The sequence below is a fragment of the Enhydra lutris genome, unplaced genomic scaffold, assembly GCF_002288905.1.
Source record: "Enhydra lutris kenyoni isolate GAN:26980312 unplaced genomic scaffold, ASM228890v2 scaffoldscaffold5, whole genome shotgun sequence".
Lineage (NCBI taxonomy): Eukaryota > Metazoa > Chordata > Mammalia > Carnivora > Mustelidae > Enhydra > Enhydra lutris.
In genome coordinates, this window is record NW_019154089.1 from 49,784,591 (window position 1) to 49,802,540 (window position 17,950).

A 17,950-nucleotide genomic window follows, 5' to 3' on the forward strand; every position below is an offset into this window, starting at 1 on the left:
TCCAGAGATCACAAGTAGGCAGAGAGGCAGGCAGAGAGAGAGGAAGGGAAGCAGGCTCCCCGCCGAGCAGAGAGCCCAACGCGGGGCTCAATCCCAGGATCCTGGGATCACGACCCGAGCCAAAGGCAGAGGATTTAACCCACTGAGCCACCCAGGTGCCCCAAAACCACCATACTATTATACCAAAGTTAACAATAATTACTTATTAATGTCTAATACCTGGTCCATAATAAAATTTCCCTGATTTTGAAAATGTCTTTTTAATAGTAGGTTTTTTAGAATTAAAGTCCAAACAAAGTTCACCCATGTTTGGTTATGAGCTTATAGGAAGGACTATATTATCAAGTCTGACTCATAAGAATCAACAGACTTATCCAGGATCAAACTTTATACCAATGATTTCAAGGATATAACTAAAAGACTTAGGTGAAGCTTGCAATTGCATATGTTGCTACCAAGGTTTTTCTTGCTGTGGGAGAATGTGATCTGAGCTCTGTTTAACATGACACAAGAGAGTATCAGTTACTGAACATCTCCTTTAATTATAGAGCTTGTGTGACATTTCCACACAATTTACTGCAAAAATCCATGCATTCTATGTTTATTTATAATAACCAACCTAGCTAGGCTCTGTATATCTAGTAAATACTGTGCATTTGTTTGGCAATATGTCTGTTATTAGCATGATTACAAGGGGATTTGATGAGATTGTCTCTTTATGGAAGTGAATAGAAGAGGGAGAAAGCAGGTTAGAAACCTGCTGCTCATCCTTTCATTTTCAGGTTTATGTCTCTTAGATTCCTTTTCTTTTATTCTATAGCAGTTTCCTTTAATTTCTTTTCTCTCCTTGATTTGTAGAGAAACATAGTAATTTGTCCTGTACTGTATTGTGCATGTGTTTGATAGTTTATCTATTTGGTGTCAGTTAACTTATTCCTCTTTCCTTTTATTTCCCTGTTAGTAATTACTCTACACTCATTGAGGTACAGAGGCTTGATCAGGTTCACATTTTCTTAGAAATGGGTCCTTCATAAATGGTGTGGTATACTTCCCTGTTGCTACATATCATGTGACACATAGGACTTTTTATCTCACTTTAGTGACGGTGAAATGGATTCATGAGTTCGGGTTGTGTTTTACCCACTCACATTCTCCATCAGGCCAGCAACTTTTTACCTAATTGAACATTTACTGATTATCCTTGCTGGAGTCATTTCTTTATTAGGAGTTGCCAAATGGTGACTTTAATTCTTTCACTTAAGTTTTTTGAAAGTTATATAGGTAGATATAACTTTTGTCATATTTATTTTTAGATACTGCACATAGTTTTATTTTGGAGGAGAGATGCTTAAATATCTTTTTTTTCTTTATTATGCTTTTGGGGAAAGTCAGGACAAATAGCATTAAATTCTTTCTATATAGGCAAAACTGAGTGATGAAAAAAAATTGATTGAAACCTTCTTTTCTCTTTTATGACCTAGCCTAATGAATTTCTTTTTTTTTTTTAAGATTTTATTTATTCATTTATTTATCAGAGAGTAAACAAGCAAGGGGAGTGGTATTCAGAGGGAGAAGCAAGAACCTGCTGAGCAAGGAGCCTGATGCTGGACTCAATCCCAGGACTCCGGGATCATGACCTGAGTTAAAGGCAGATGCTGAACCAACTGAGCCACCCAGGCATCTGTAGTCTAGTGAATTTCTTGAATTAAATTTGTGAGCTAAGTTTCTGAAAGTACAGCTCATGTCAGGGATATTTTCTTACATAGTATAGGAACCATGGGGTGTTTTCCATTCTATATGGTTTATCTTACCTGCCTTGTTTGTTCCATTATACCTTCCTTAGAAAGAGATTCAGATGACTGATAATTAACATATTCTGTCATTCTTTCAGATTCGAATGAAAGGGTCCCTTCCTTCATTGAGTCCTTTCCCTCAGTCATTACTTAATTACTGTAAAAAAGGGGTAGCATTCTTTCGACCTGGAGCGGCTGGAGACCACAAGCTTGATGAAGTTTCCATTAAAGCAATAGGTTTGTTCAAAATGGACTGTTTGCTTAGAAATTAGGCCTAAATATTAATAATGTTATAATATATACAATTGATTTGAGGAAGTTTCTATACAACGGAATACTATATTGGCAATGAAAAGACAGTATGTGTATGTTACCACCAAGGAAAGATATCCAGGATACATTAAGTGAAAAGAAGACCTAGTTTCAGCCCAGCATACATAATATGATTATATATATCTTTGTGTACTTTTATTGCTTTTAGTTAAAAAATTGTCCAATAGTGGAAAGTATGTTTCTAGTATTGAAAAATTTTAAACTTAGTTGCCTATCATAAGGAATTTTCTAGATAAACTAACTATCCAGTATTAAGTACAGCTGTGTGTATTGGTTTTGAACATTATCTACAATAGGCTGTGAAGCTTAAAGCAAGTAAACTACTAGTAAATAGAGTAAGTTATTTACTCCAAAAATGTTTTCAATATTTTTATGCAACTGTCCATGCATGAAATATTCTAGAATAATGTACATAAAAGTTCTGAAAGGATTTTCATGACTTTCATATAAGGTGTTGGCAATGAACATATGTTTCTTTTATAATCAACAAAATAAAGACATTTATTTTGGAAAGAAAATGAGCAGTGGTGAAGTTGCTATTATATGAATGTACATACTCATCCAGTTTTTCATATTTGTATTCCTGATTTAGGTTGCTTCAGAGAACTCTGTGCTTTGTGTTGGATGCTACATATTCGTGATAAGTTATCTTATAGTTGCAGGCAGTATCAGAAAGCAAGAGAAAATGTGGAGGGAAAAAAGGTATTTACTTGAACAAGAATAAGGAAAATGAACAAATATTATTTGAGAAGTTATTGCTTGATAGAAGATTTTACTGCTTATAAAAGTCTTTCTTTTGAACTCCTGATCTGTCCATCTAAATTGAAAAGGAAATGTATTTCTCAATATCCTTTTAGGACCTTGAAGTGGAGTTTGATTCCTGTATGGTTGAGCACTGTCTCAGTGCAGTGGAGTGGGCATACAGAATGCTGCCCTTCTCTCGATTTGCTAATATCGAAGAACTTATTCAGGATCTAATTTTGAGCCTTATTGGAGAATTGCCACCAATCAGAAAGGTAATGTGAATGTAGTGAAAACAAACTAAATGAAAATCAGAGATTTCAAAGGATTTTTGCTTTACTTTAATTAAGAATGATGTTGCTCATAAAACTCATTTTCTAAATTTTTCTGAAGGTAGCTGAAATTTTTGTGAGAGCATTTCCCAATCCTGAGGACATAAGGGTTCCTTTAAGAGAAAAATATCACTCTCTTCAGCAGAGACTCAGACACTGTGTTGTAAAAGGTAGTATTTGTCATTTCTTACGTATCTGATGAATTACGGAAGATTCTTGTTTTCTTTTGAAAGCATGTGATTACTAGTGCTTATATTTTTATGCATTTCTTCTTTCTTTGAAGATAGTATGCGAAGGCAGAAATAAGCACTCCTCCATCACTGAAGCACCAGTTTTGCTTCGGAACCAGACAAAGCTGACTTCCTGTCATGGTTCTGTCAATTAATAACTGTGTGACTGTAGGCGAGTTGCTCAGTCTCTATGGGTCTCATTTCCTTATTTGTAAAACGGGTATACTAATACCTACTTTGCAAATGTGTATTAAAAGATTAAGGGATGCCTGGGTAACTCAGTCAGTTAAGCGCCAAACTCTTGATTTTGTCTTAGGTCGTGATGTTAGGATTATGAAATCGAGTCCCACCTTGCTGGGCATGGACCCCACTTAAGATTCTCTCTTTCTCCCGCTACAGCGCCCTCTGCATGCTCTCTCTCTTTCTCAAAAAAAACAAAACAAAACAAAACAAAAAGATGAAGATAAAATATATAAAATGAGCATATGGAGCTTTGCATAATGCAGATATTTTATTGAAAACTAGTGTTCTTCCTCTTCCTTTATGGTTATTTGTATTTCTAATTTTATCCTCTACAGTCAAGATGCCCTTGTGGAAATTTTTTTTCTTGTGGTTAAAATATATACATAATATAAAATTTACCACTTTTAAGTATATAATTCAGTGACATTAACTACATTCACATTGTGGAAATTTTTTAAAAATTCAAATTACCCTCTTTTTTATAACTAAAAAAATAGTATATAAGTCTAGTTATGTCTTATGATTATACATTATTGTATTAATATATTTCTGGTTTATATTTTTCTTAATACTTTCTTGACATTCTCTAAAATGTCCTGTTTATGTATAGTAATGTTTAAATTATTTTTTGTAGGTGACCTTGAAAAACTTCCCTTTCTAATGTTTCCTGTTATTTAAAGTCAGAAAGGTGTTTTTGTTTCTTTGGCTAAAATTATATTCATTTTCTCTTATTTACCACTCTTGGGAATGGAAAAGTTGTAGCGATTCTTTTTGTAATTATCTGTCTCATTTTTTTAATAGTTAAATTACTTTTTTTTAAAAGATTTATTTGTTTATTTGAGAGAGGGAGAGTGAGTGCAGGGAGAGGGACAGAGGAAGAGCGGGGAGAGAGAGACTCTCAGGCAGGCTCCATGCCCAACGTGGACCCTGACATGGGGCTCCATCCCATGACACAAAGATCACGAAGTGAGCCAGAAGCTCAACCAACTGGGCCACCCAGGAGCCCCAAAACAGTGAAATTACTCCTTAAGTTTTTGTTTTCTAGGGCATACGTTCTTATGGAGTCTGGATTCTGTCTGTTTTATTGTTCTTTAATGGACCTTCTCTAACTTTGGCAATTCTGCCTTAAAATGTGGACCATAGCCTTCTAACAAATACTGAAGAAAGCATGCTCTGTAAGAATGTGGAAATAAATCTTAGTCATCAGTTGGATTCCTTGTTCCCACAAGGGACTGGAATTGGGTCCCCCTTTGTCTTAAGTGGAAACATTTTAATTTACTCTAAGACCTTCTTTTTTCTTTTATAGGTCCCCAAACTGAGGAAATGATGTCTGTTGTTATGCATTCTATTCATAAAGTGAGAGTGAAAGCCCTAAAACGTGTGCAAAGAAATATAGGCTCTTTTGAGATGAATATCTGGGAACCACTTGAAGAAGAAAAACCAGCTGAGGTTCCAGGTTTTGATAGGTTTTCCTTAGGAACTAGTTTGAGCAGGAGCACACTCACAGAACTGGGGAATTCTCTAGTCCATAGTGATGCAGATACAGCAGACACCTTCTCAGAAGCATTGTCAGTTGAAGAAAAAAGTAGGATACGTGTCAACCAAAGGTACTGTTGAGATCTCTTAATAGCAAGTATTCACTTCCTTTGGAAAAAAATATTTCTTGTCCCTCACTGATTGCACTGTTAACAATATGAACAATAAATGCTACCCTCCCTGACTCACAAGGATGTTAGGAGTATAAAATGTACAATTGAAAATATTATTGAGATATGAAATAATTTTGCTACCTGATAGTATAAAATCAGGTCAGTAGATGAAATTCTAGAGTTCACTGGGGAGCTTTTAGTTTAGGTTTTTTTTTTTTTTTTTAAAGATTTTATTTAGTTATTTGAGAGAGAGCGAGAGCATGAGCATGGAGGGAGCGGCAGAGGGAGAGGGAGATGCAGGCTCCCAGCTGAGCAGGGAGCCCCTTGTGGGGCTCAGTCCCAGGACCCTGGGACCATGACTTGAGGTGAAGGCAGATGCTTAACCATCTGAGCCACCTAGGCGCCCCATTTTAGTTTTTTTAGTAATCTTTAGATTTAAGTAATTTAGGATTATTGGGTTAGCTAAATTATTTTTTTAAATGATTATTTATTTATTTATTTGACAGAGATCAGAGGCAGGCGGGGTTGTCGGGGGAAGCAGGCTCCCAGCTGAGCAGAGCCTGATGTGGGGCTGGATCCCAGGATCCTGGGATCATGACCTGAGCCGAAGGCAGAGGCTTTAACCCACTGAGCCACCCAGGTGCCCCAGCTAAATTATTTTTAAAGGTTTCCAGGGAAAGGAAATTGCACATTCATCTTTGAAACTTGTCTATAAATTGTTGAGAAATTCTTATCATTTAAACTTCTGTTGCTCTAGGTAAAATTTTTCTTTATAATTCCATTATCTGCCATGCAGTTTATCCTTTTCACGACTAGAAGTCTACAAAATGAACCACAATCTTCTCAAATGAAATAATTTTATCTTCTTCAAACATAAACATCTGCTTAAATCATACCTCATAGTATTATAAATTGTGAACTTCGCCAATTTTGGTTACACTGGAGGCTGCTTATTGTGACTTTTTAATAAGGAGAGACATGGTGCCTTCAGTCAGGTGCCTTAATATGAACCCTTTATTTCTTTTATTGAGGGAACTGGGAATCTGTGTTCTTCCCTAAGGACCATGTTGAAAGGAAACAGATTTAAAAGTAATTATGACTGGCAGTTAAAGGGTTTGCCTAACAGGTTTAGTAGCAGCAGAAAGTTTTGAAAAAATTCCCCACTTTCGTGTAGCAGAATCTTGAGAGCAGTCCTCCTTGTTGCATATTGTACAGGGAAAGCTGAAAGGGGCAGATGTAAAAAATAAGAAACCTTAAATTAATATGTATGTTGGTGGCTTATGATTTTTATTGACTTTATATTCCTAAATTCTGACACATTAGTGGACCTTTTTTTTGTTTCAGAAAAAAATTCATATTTTTTAAGGTGAAATTTCTGTGAACACATTTCAGTCTTTTTTTAAATTTTTTAATTTTTTTCAGTTTTTTTTTAAATAAAAGATTTTATTTTTTTATTTGACAGAGAGAGTGAGCACAAGCAGGGAGAGCAGCTGCTGGAGGGAGAAGGAGAAGCAGGCTTCCCTGCCAAGGAGGGAGCTTGATGTGGGACTTGATCTCAGGACCCTGGGATCATGATCTGAGCCAAAGGCAGATGCTTACCTGACTGAGCCACCCAGGCGCCCCCATTTCAGTCTTTTTTTTTTAACACAAATTTCCCCCTTTTGGTACTAATGTGTTATATTTTTGAATCAGAATGTTTAGCTCTAGTAAACAGTTAGAGATCATTTGGTCTGACCCCCTCATTTGAAAGACATTGAGGCATTAAAAGATACATGATTCAATCAGTGGAGAGAATTTTTGTTGTAATTCTAATATCTGTTCTAGTTATTAATTTTGTCTTTTTTAACTTTGTTTTGCTAGAAATACCCCAAATCACATGGAATTTACATTGACTGATAAGTCCAATGAAAAAAAGAAGATAGGTAATCAGAAAAAAAATCTTGAAAGAAAAGATCATGAAAAGTTATTACAAAATGCACTTCCTGTAATAGGTGTTTGGGAATTTGAACGTGATGATGATGAATATATTAAGTTTCTTGATCTCTTCTTGAGTTATGTTCTTGAAAGAGACCTACTTGATTCCAAGGATCCTGGCATTCCATTTCTAACCAGTTTTTCTGGACATCTTAGAGAAAACGAACTTAATTCTTTACTTTTTGATGTGCATACAACATTAAAACGACGTCAAGCCAAAACCAAAAGCCAGAATGTGTTTAGAGCTGGCTCCTGCTTTGTTGCTTCTGAGTCTTATGAGTCTGAAAAATCAGAAAACCAAGAACTTTCAGCTTTAGTCCCGGTTAATCAAGGAATTGGGCCATTTTTAGAGAGCCCTTTGAATGAAGTCGACAAAAAGGATGGGACAAGTGGATTGTTTGGTTTAAAAAAAAAGTCAGTTTACAGAATACAAGATGACAAATCAGAGAAACCTGTAATCCAGAAATTGTCAAACCATATTTTTTGGACTCCCAAGTTCAACAAAACTAGAAGGTATATTTTTAAAGCAATTCAGTGCAATGATATTAACCCTCAAGAAGATCTTCCTCTAGCACTAAATAACACATTTGGCAGTATAAGAAGGCTGCTGGAATGGTTGATAAGGTGGTCTAATAAAAGACTGCCCTGTGATCCTACTCTCACTGAGTTATCCTGGGAGTATAGTCCTGTCATTCGTGTAAAGACCTCTACAGCTGCCATTCTTACATCATTGTGGCTTTTGGAACAACCATATTTTGCTACGTATAAGGCAAAAAATGTCACTTTTAAGGTAAGAACTTGAATTCTTTATTGAATACAAGTGAGAATTCTCATTGTAGATTGAAACTATTTTTATATTTCTCCATCTATTAAAAAGTCACTAAGTAACAAAGTTAATGACAGTGTTGATTATAATCTGCATAATTAATTATTTTTCTTCAAGTGATTCCTTTAATTCTCAAAAATAATTAATTAGGGTAAAAGTGTTTTCATAGAGGTTTTGAGGTTTTGTGGTTTTATGTGTGTTTATAAAAAAAGAAAAAGGAGGAAAAAGGAGATAATTTTAAGTGATACTATGAGTGGTAGTACCTTTATATTCTTTCTCTTTCAAGTTTCAGGTTGGTTCAGATGGAAGACTAGGCCTCTATAGAGTTTTTATTACTGGTGTCTCATCATATGCATTAGAGGATCATTTTTCTTATAATCTTGACTAGAATTTAGAGAACCATACCTGGAGAGGCAGATGTATCAGTAGAGAAGTATCAGTAGAGAAGTTAGGGTATCAGTAGAGAAGTTAGTGCTTATTAACTACTTTTTCTTTTCTTTAACCAGTGGCAACTAGCAAACTGCTCTTTTAACCTGTTTTCAAGAACAAATATTTTTACATAAATATCTTTTGATTGGGTGGTTGCTGTTGCACTGGAAAAAAAAAAAAACTATGGAGATGAACTTTTTGGAAAACCAGTTTATGTATGGTAAAGTAGTTGAAAAATGGAAATGGACTTTTTTTAATATTTGGAGAATTCCAATAGTTTCTAATTTTTTGGTTTTTTTCTCAGCTTTATTGAGGTATGATTGAAAAATTGTAAGATATTTAAATATACAATGTGATGAATTAATAGCCATATATATATAGTGAAAGGATTCCCTTCATCTAATTAACACATTCAACACCTCACATACTTTTATTTTTGGTTAGACATACAAGTTCTACTCTCAGCAAATTTCAGTTCTGTAATGCAGTGTTGTCAGCTATAGTTATATTAGCTTCTCAGACCTCATTTATAACTGAAAGTTTGTATAGGCATACCTAGTTTTATTGCACTTTGCTTTATTGTATGTTGCAGATACTGCATTTTATACAAATTGAAGACTTATGACAACCCTGCACTGGGCAAATTTGTCTATACCATTTTCTAGTAGCATTTGCTTGCCTCATGTCTCTGTCACATTTTGACAATTCTTGCAATATCTCAAACTTTTTCATTATCCTTATATTTGTTATATATTTATGACCAGTAATCTTTGATGTTACTATTGTAATTGCTTTGAGGCACCACAGACTCTGCCCATATAAGATGATGAACTTCATCAATAAATGTGTGTGTTTTGACTCTACTACCAACTGGCTGTTCCCCCATCTCCCGCCCTCTCCTCCAACCTCCATTTTCCCTGAGACACAACAATATTGAAATTAGACTATTTAATAATCCCACAATGGCCCCTAAGTGTTCAGGTGAAAGGAAGAGTCACTTGTTTCTCAATTTAAGTCAAAGGCTGGAAACGAATAAGATCAATGAAGATGGTATGTTGAAAGGTGAGATAAGCCAAAAGCTAGACTTCTTGCAACAAACAGCCAAGTTGTGAATGCAAAGGAAAAGTTCTTAAAGGATATTAAAAGTGCTAGACCAGTAAACACATGAATGATAAGAACATGAAACAGCCTTATCGCTGATATGGAGAAAGTTTTAATGGTCTGGATGGAAGATCAGAGCAGCTACAACATTCCCTTAAGCCGAAGCCTAGTCCCAAGCAAGGCCCTGACTCTTCAGTTCTTTGAAGGCTGGGAGAGGTGAGGAAGCTGCAAAAGAAAAGTCTGAAGCTAGGCTGAGGTTGATTCATAAGGTTTAAAGAAAGAAGCCATCTTCATAACTAAAAGTGCAAGATGAAGTAGCAAGTGCTGATGTAGAAGATCCTGCAAGTTATCCAAAAGATCTAGCTAGAATAGTTAATGAAGGTGGTTACACTAAACAACAGATTTTCATTGTAGACAAGATAACCTTATACTGGAAGAAGACGCCATCTAGGACTTTAATAAAGTCAATAAAGGTAAAGTCAATGCCTGGATTCAGAACACAGGCTGACTCTCCCACAGGTGCCATTGAGCTGCCCTGTTCATTAGCATACAAGCAGAGGGAGCTGCTGAGGGCAGCTAACTGGACCCCAGATTTTTGCTGAGCTTTACCATAAACTCCAAGTCCCTGGGCATTTGTATAGCTGCCCTTCTGGGATAAAGTGTCACTAGCCACAGCACAGCAAGACCCTCCCACAGAGGATCAGCATAGGTCTATGCCATGCCAGGTTCCTAAAATTTGGAGTTTTGAAACCCAGTGGGCATGCTTGAGATAAAACAGGACCACTATGTGGACAGACAGCTCAGACACAGACAGGGTGAAGGCAAAGATCTGACAGAAGCCTGGGACACAGCAGGGGAGATTGTTTGCTCATCTCTGAGGGCTTCCTGTACAGTGGTGGGCATAAACTCCCCTCTCTGGGGACAAGAAAGCAAGCTGATGTCATTTCCTCTTCCCTCTGCATCAACACAGGTGAACGTCATTGAGCAGCATGGCACCCCACAGTGGAGGCTTGAGCCACTTACACCAAGCCCCACTCCTCTGCACTCTGCAGGTGCTTCTGAACTAGGGCAAATGTGCCTGAGAGTCACAGGAGCAGCAGGCTCCCCCTATCCCCGGCAGAAGATCACACAGATCCCCTGCATGCATCACGCCTACTGACCATAGAGTACTGCAACATTTAAGCACTAAGAGAAATAGGCTCTAACTTGCCTGCCTTCCTTCCTTCTTTCCTTCCTTCCTTTTCTTCTTTCCTTCCTTCTTTCAGAGAGAGCACATGCAGGGAGGGTCAGAGGGGAGGGAGAGGGAGAGAGAATCTCAAGTACTCCATGGTGAATGTGGAGCCTGACATGGGCTTTAGTCTCCCAACCCTGAGATCATGACCCTAGTCCAAATCTGAGTCAGATGCTTAACTGACTGAGCCACCCAGGCGCCCTGGACTAGCCTCTTTTAAGCCAACCAAAACACACCTAGTTAAAACTTGTCACACAACTGGAAAAAGTCCAAATACTCCCCACTGCAGGAAAGGAGAAACTCTGCAGAGGACTGACCTGAGGGAAAGAGCAGCCAAAACATGACAGCTGAATGCATAGAGCATATAACAGAAACACTTCATGAAGCACCAGGCCTTGGAACCTCTTCTTAATATAGCCATTACTCCCAGGAGCAGGAAACATGACTCGCTTTCATAACACACAGAAGACAGAGACCTAGACAAAATACCAAGATGGAGGAATTCACCCCAAAAGAAAGACGAAGAGGTCACTGCCAGGGATCTAATCAAAACTGATAGAAGTAATACACCTGAACCCGAATTTAAAACAACAATCATAAGAAACTAGTCGGCCAAAATAAAAAATGCTACAACAAGATGCAAAACTGACTGGATGTAATGACTACAAGGCTGGCAGAAGCAGAGGAATGAATAGTGATATAGGAGATAAAATTATGGAAAATAATAAAGGTGAGAAGAAGAGGGAAAGAAAAATTGGATCATGACTATAGACTTAGGGAACTCAGAAGCTCCATAAAATGTAATAATGTCCGTATCATAGGAGTCCCAGGAGAAGAAGAGAGAAAAAAGGGCAGAAGGTTTATTTAGCAAATTATAGGTGAAAACTTCCGTAATCTGGGGAAGGAAACAGACGTCCAAATCCAGGAGGCACAGAGTACTCCCATCAAAATCAACAAAAGCAGGCCAACAGCAAGACATATCATAGTGAAATTTGCAAAATACAGAGGTAAGGAAAAAATCCTGAAAGCAGCAAGGGAAAAGAAAATCCTGATGTACAAGAGAAGACAAATAAGGTTAACAAGTCTCTCCACTGAAACCTGGCAGGCCAGAAGGGAGTGGCATGATATATTCAACGTGCTGATGGGGAAAATATACAGCCAAGAATACTCTTATCTGGCAAGGCTGTCATTCAGAATAGAAAGGGGGATAAATAATTTCCTAGACAAACAAAAACTAAAGGAGTTTGTGATCACTTAACCAGCCCTGCAAGAAACATTAAAGGGGACTCTGAGTGGGAAAGAAAGACCAAAAGTAACAAAGACCAGAAAAGAACAGAGACAATCTACGGGAATAACAATTTTATGGGTAATACAATGGCATAAATTCATATCTATCAATAATCACTTGGAATATAAATAGACTAAATGCTCCGATCAAAAGACGTAGGGTATCAGAATAGATAAAAACAAAAACAAAACCAAGACCCATCTATATGCTACCTACAAGAGACTCATTTTAGATCTAAAGACACCTGCAGATTGGAAGTGAGGGGATAGAGTACCATTTATCATGCTAATGGATGTCACATGCCCTCCTTAATGCCCATCAGACAAACTATATTTTAAACAAAAGATTGTAACAAGAGATGAAAATGGGCACTACATCACAATCAAGGGGTCTCTCCAACAAGAAGATTTAACAATTGTACATACTTATGCCCCCCAACTTGGGAACACCCAAATATATAAATGAATAGTAACAACATAAATAAACTCATTGTTAACAATACATAATATTAGGGGCCTTTAACACCCCACTTAAAGCAATGGACAGATCATCTGCATAGAAAATCTTCAAGGAAACAAGGCCTGTGAATGACACCCTGGACCAGATGGACTTAACAGATGTATTTGGAACACTACATCTTAGAGCATCAGAATACAGATTCTTTTCGAGTGAACATGGAAGGTTCTCCAGGATAGATCACATACTGGGTCACAAATCAGGCCTCAAAAAGTACAAAAAGATTGAGATCATACCATGCATATTTTCAGACCACCATACTATGAAAGTTGAAGTCAATCACAAGAAAAAAAATTGGAAAGACCATAAATTCATGGGTGTTAAAAAACATCTTATTGAAGAATGAATGGGTTAATCAGATAATGAAAGAAGAAATACAAAAAATACATGGAAGCAAATGAAAATGAAAACATGATGGACCAAAACAGTCATAAGAGGGAAATACATAGTAGTACAGGCCTACCTCAACAATCAGGAAAATTCTCAAATAAACAACCTAACCTTTCACCTAAAGGAGCTAGAAAAGAAACAGCAAATGAAGCCTAAATCTAGCAGAAGAATGGTAATAAAGCTAAGAGCAAAAATAAATGATAGAGAAGCATACAAGCAAACAAAAAACCAGAACAGATCAGTGAAACTAGGATCTGGTTGTATGAAGAATTAACAAAATTGATAAGCCCCTAGTCAGACTTATCAAAAAGGAAAGAGAAAAGACCCAATTAAATGGAATAATGAGTAAGAGAGAGATCACAACCAGCACCACGGAAATACAATTATAAGTGACTATTATGAGCAATTAATTATATGCCAACAAAGTAAGCAATCTGGAAGAAATGGATACATTCCTAGAAACATATAACTACTAAAATGGAAATAGGAAGAAATGGAAAATTTGAACAGACACATAACCAGCAAATAAATTATTCAATCAATAAATTATTCAGTAACCAAAAATCTCCCAACAGTGGCACATGGGTAGCTCAGTCAGTTAAGTGTCAGACTCTTGATTTCAGCTCAGGTCATGATCTCAGGGTTGTGAGATCGAACCCTGCATTAGGCTCTGCACTGGGTGTGGAGCCTGCTTAAGATTCCCTGCCTTTGCCTCTGCTCCTCCCCTTCCCTCTTTAATTAATTAATTAATTAAATATTTTTAAAAGTCTCCCAACAAACAAAAGTCCAGGGCCAGATGGCTTCCCAGGGGAATTCTACCAAACATTTAAAGAAGAGTTAATGCTTATTCTTCTCAAACTGTTCCAAAAAATAGAAATGGAAGGAAAACTTCAGTCATTCTGTAAGACCAACATTACCTTGATTTCCAAACCAAAGACCTCACTAAAAAGGGAGAATTATGGGCCAATGTCCATGATGAACATCAATGCAGAAATTCTCTACAAAATACTATCAAATTCAATAGCACATTAAGAGAATTATTCACCATGATCAAGTGGGATTTATTCCTGGGCTGCAGGTGTGGTTCAGTATTCACAAATCAATCAACATGATAGACCACATTAATAAAAGAAAGGGTAAGAACCATAAGATCCTCTCAATAGATGCAGAAAAAGCATTTGACAAAGTACAGCACCCATTCTCTTTTTTCTTAGAAAATTTTTTTTAAGATTTATGTATTTTAGAGAGAAAGCACTAGTGGGGAGAGGAGCAGAGACAGAGGGAGAGAATCTCGAGCAGACTTCCTACTCAGCATAGAGCCCAATGAGGGGCTTGATCCCACAATCTTGAGGTTATGACCTGAGCTGAAATCAAGAGTTGGATGCTCAACCACCTGGGCCACCGAGGCGCCCAGGTACCCATTCTTAATAAAAACCCTCAACAAAGTAGAGATAGAGGGAATACACCTCAATATCATAAGGACATATATGAAAGACCCACAGTTATCATCCTCATTGGGGGAAAAAACAGAGCTTTTCTGCTATGGTCAGGAACAAGACAGGGATGTCTACTCTCACCAGTGTTGTTTGACATAGATCTGGAAGTCCTAGCTTAAGTAATCAGACAACAAAAAGAAAAGGCATCCAAATTGGTAAGGAAGAAGTGAAACTTTCACTATTCACAAATGACATGATGCTCTGTATAGAAAACCCAAAAGACTACACCAAAAAATTACTAGAACTGATACAGGAATTCAGCAAAGTTGCAGGGTATAAAATCAATGCACAGACGTCTGTTGCATTTCTATACAACAATAATGAAGTGGCAGAAAGAGAAATCAAGGAATCAATCCCATTTACAGTTGCACCAAAACCATAAGCTAGCTAAGAAGAAACCTAGCCAAAGAGGTAAAAAGATCTATACTCTGAAGACCATAGAATACCTATGAAAGAAATTGAAGATGACACAAAGAAATGGAAAAACATTCCATACTTATGGATTGGAAGAACAAATATTGTTAAAATGTCTGTATTACTCATAGCAATCTATACATTTGATGAAATCCCTATTAAAATACCAACAGCATTTTTCCACAGAGCTAGAACAAAGAATTCTAAAATTTGTATGGAACCACAAAAGACTGTGGGTAGCCCAAGCAATCTTGAAAGCTGGAGTCACCACAATTTTAGATTTCAAGCTATATAACAAAGCTCTAATCAAGACAGTATGGTACTGACACAGAAACAGATGCATAGATCAATGGAACAGAATAGAAAGCCCAGAAATGGGCCCACAATTATATGGTCAACTAATCTTCAACAAAGAAGGAAAGAATATCCAATGGAAGAAAAGATAGTCTTTTCAACAAATAGTTGGGAAAACTGGGCAGCTACATGCAGACGAATGAAACTGGACCACTTTCTTACACCATACAAAACAATAAGTAAATTCAAAAATGGATGAAAGACCAAAATGTGAGACAGGTATCCATCAAAATTTTAGAGAAGAACATAGGCAGCACCCTCTTTGACCTCAGCTGCAGCAGCTTCTACTAGACACATTTTTGGAAGCAAGGGAAACAAAGGCAAAAATGAACTATTGGGACTTCATCAAGATAAAAACCTTCTGCACAGCAAAGGAAACCACCAACAAAACTAAAAGGCAACCTGCTGAATGGGAGAACATATATGCAAATGACATAGCTGATGAAGGGTTAATATCCAGAGTATATAAAGAACGTATCAAAGTCAACACACAAAGAACAGATAATCCAATCAAGAAATGGGCAGAAGGCATGAACAGACATTTTTCCAAAGAAGACATCTAGATGGCTAACAGACACGTGAAAAAATGTTCAACATCACTTATCATTGGGGAAATACAAATGAAAACCATGATGAAATACTACCTCATACCTGTCAGAATGGCTAAAATTAGCACAGGAAACAACAGATGTTGGTAAGGATGCAGAGGAGGGAACCCTTTTACACTATTCATGTGAATGCAAGCTGTTGCAGCACTCTGGAGAACAGTAGGGAGGTTCGTCGAAAAGTTAAAAATAAAGCTGTCCAACAACCCAGCAACTGTACTACTAGGAATTTGTCTAAAGGATACAAATATACTGATTCAAAGGGCACATGCACCCTGATGTTTATAGCATCATTATCAACAATAGCCAAATTATGGAAAGAGCCCAAATGTTCATTGACTAATGACTGGATAAAGAAGATGTGGGGGGCGCCTAGGTGGCTCAGTGGTTAAAGCCTCTGCCTTCTGCTTGGATTGTGGTCCCGGGATCCTGGGATTGAGCCCCGCATTGGGCTTTCTGCCCAGGCGGGGAGCCTGCTTCCTCTTCTCTCTCTGCTTGCCTCTCTGCCAACTTGTGATCTCTGTCTGTCAAATAAATAAATAAAACCTAAAAAAGAAGATGTGGAATATATATACAATGGGATAGGACTCAGCCATAAAAAAGAATGAAATCTTGAATTTGCAATGACATGGATCAGAGCTAGAGCGTATTATGTTAAGCAAAGTAAGTCAGTTAGAGAAAGACAAATACCATGTGATTTAACTCATACATGAAATTTAAGAAACAAAACAGATAGGGGAAGGGGAAAAAAAGAGAGGGAGACAAACCATAAGACACTCTTAACTATAGAGAACAAACTGTGGGTTGCTGGAGGGGAAGTGGACAGGAGATGAGTTAAATGCATGATGGGTATTAAGGAGGGCACTTGTGATGAACACTGGGCATTGTATGTAGATGATGAATCACTAAATTCTACTCCTGAAACCAGTATTATGCTGAATGTTAACTAACTAGAATTTAATAAAACTTAAGAAAAGACATGATTAATAAAAAAAAAAAATAGGGGCGCCTAGGTGGCTCATCAGTTGAGTGTCTGACTCTTGATTTAGGCTCAGGTCATGAGCTCAGGGTCATGGGATTAAGCCCCATGGTGCCTCAGTGTAGGTCTCTTTGAATTTATATTATTTAGAACTCTCTGGGCTTCCTGGATCTCAATGTCTCTTTCCTCAGATTTGAGAAGTTTTCAGTTATTATTTCTTGGAATAAGCTTTCTGCTCCTTTCTCTTTCCCCTCCCTCTGGGGCTACTATCCCATAAGTCCCTTATGTTCATTCTTTTAAATTTTTTTTCTTTTTCCTCCTCTGATTGGATGAATTCCACTGCCCGGTCTTTGAGTTTTTTGATCCTTTCTTCCACTTGATCCAATCTGCCTTTAAACCTCTCCATTGAATTTTTCAGTTTAATTATATTCTTTAGCTCTGTAATTTCTGTTTGTTACTTTTTGTATTTTCTCTTTATTGAAATTCTCTTTTTTCATACATCACTTAAATTTTCACTTTGTTCATTCCCTGACCTCTGTGACCATGATTTTGAATCTCTCAGGATATATCATTATTTCCATTTCATTAAGATCTGTTTCTAGAGGTTTATCTTGTTCATTTGTTTGGAACATATTCCTGTTTCTTGATTTTACTTGACATTCTATGTTGGTTTCTGTGCATTAGATAAAACAGTCACACCTCCCAGGTTGGATAGAGTGGTCTCATGTAGGAGATAAACCTCATCAATTAGCTTCACCTGAGCTTTTGTTTGGCTCTGAAATCTTTGTGATGGTCTAAGTCTTCTTCTTTGTTCTTAGTGGTTCCCAGTAATTGGGGGTAACCAAGACCTATCAGTGTCCCAAAGGTGTGGGTCACATATAGCATGTAGATACACAGTGACTAGAAATTGCACTCTCAGGCAGCATGTGGCAAAATATGTAGGTAAGAGAAACTGGAAGATGGGTGTTTTTGCTCACTCTCTGTGAGGCCCAGGTAAATAGCTACAGGGGTTCTTCTTTCTTTGTT

At 37.2% G+C, this 17,950-nt stretch overlaps 1 protein-coding gene across 1 annotated transcript in view; it reads left to right on the forward strand.

Annotated features, from left to right (window-relative positions):
- LOC111140943 (chromosome unknown C5orf42 homolog) overlaps nucleotides 1–17,950 on the forward strand; it is a 135,293-nt gene that overhangs the window by 44,402 nt on the left and 72,941 nt on the right. The window contains exons 20-25 of the mRNA XM_022493213.1: nucleotides 1,892–2,030; nucleotides 2,719–2,828; nucleotides 2,984–3,142; nucleotides 3,261–3,369; nucleotides 4,979–5,279; nucleotides 7,182–8,085. Of these exons, the coding sequence (XP_022348921.1) occupies nucleotides 1,892–2,030; nucleotides 2,719–2,828; nucleotides 2,984–3,142; nucleotides 3,261–3,369; nucleotides 4,979–5,279; nucleotides 7,182–8,085 (1,722 nt within the window). The remainder of the gene's footprint in view (nucleotides 1–1,891; nucleotides 2,031–2,718; nucleotides 2,829–2,983; nucleotides 3,143–3,260; nucleotides 3,370–4,978; nucleotides 5,280–7,181; nucleotides 8,086–17,950) is intronic.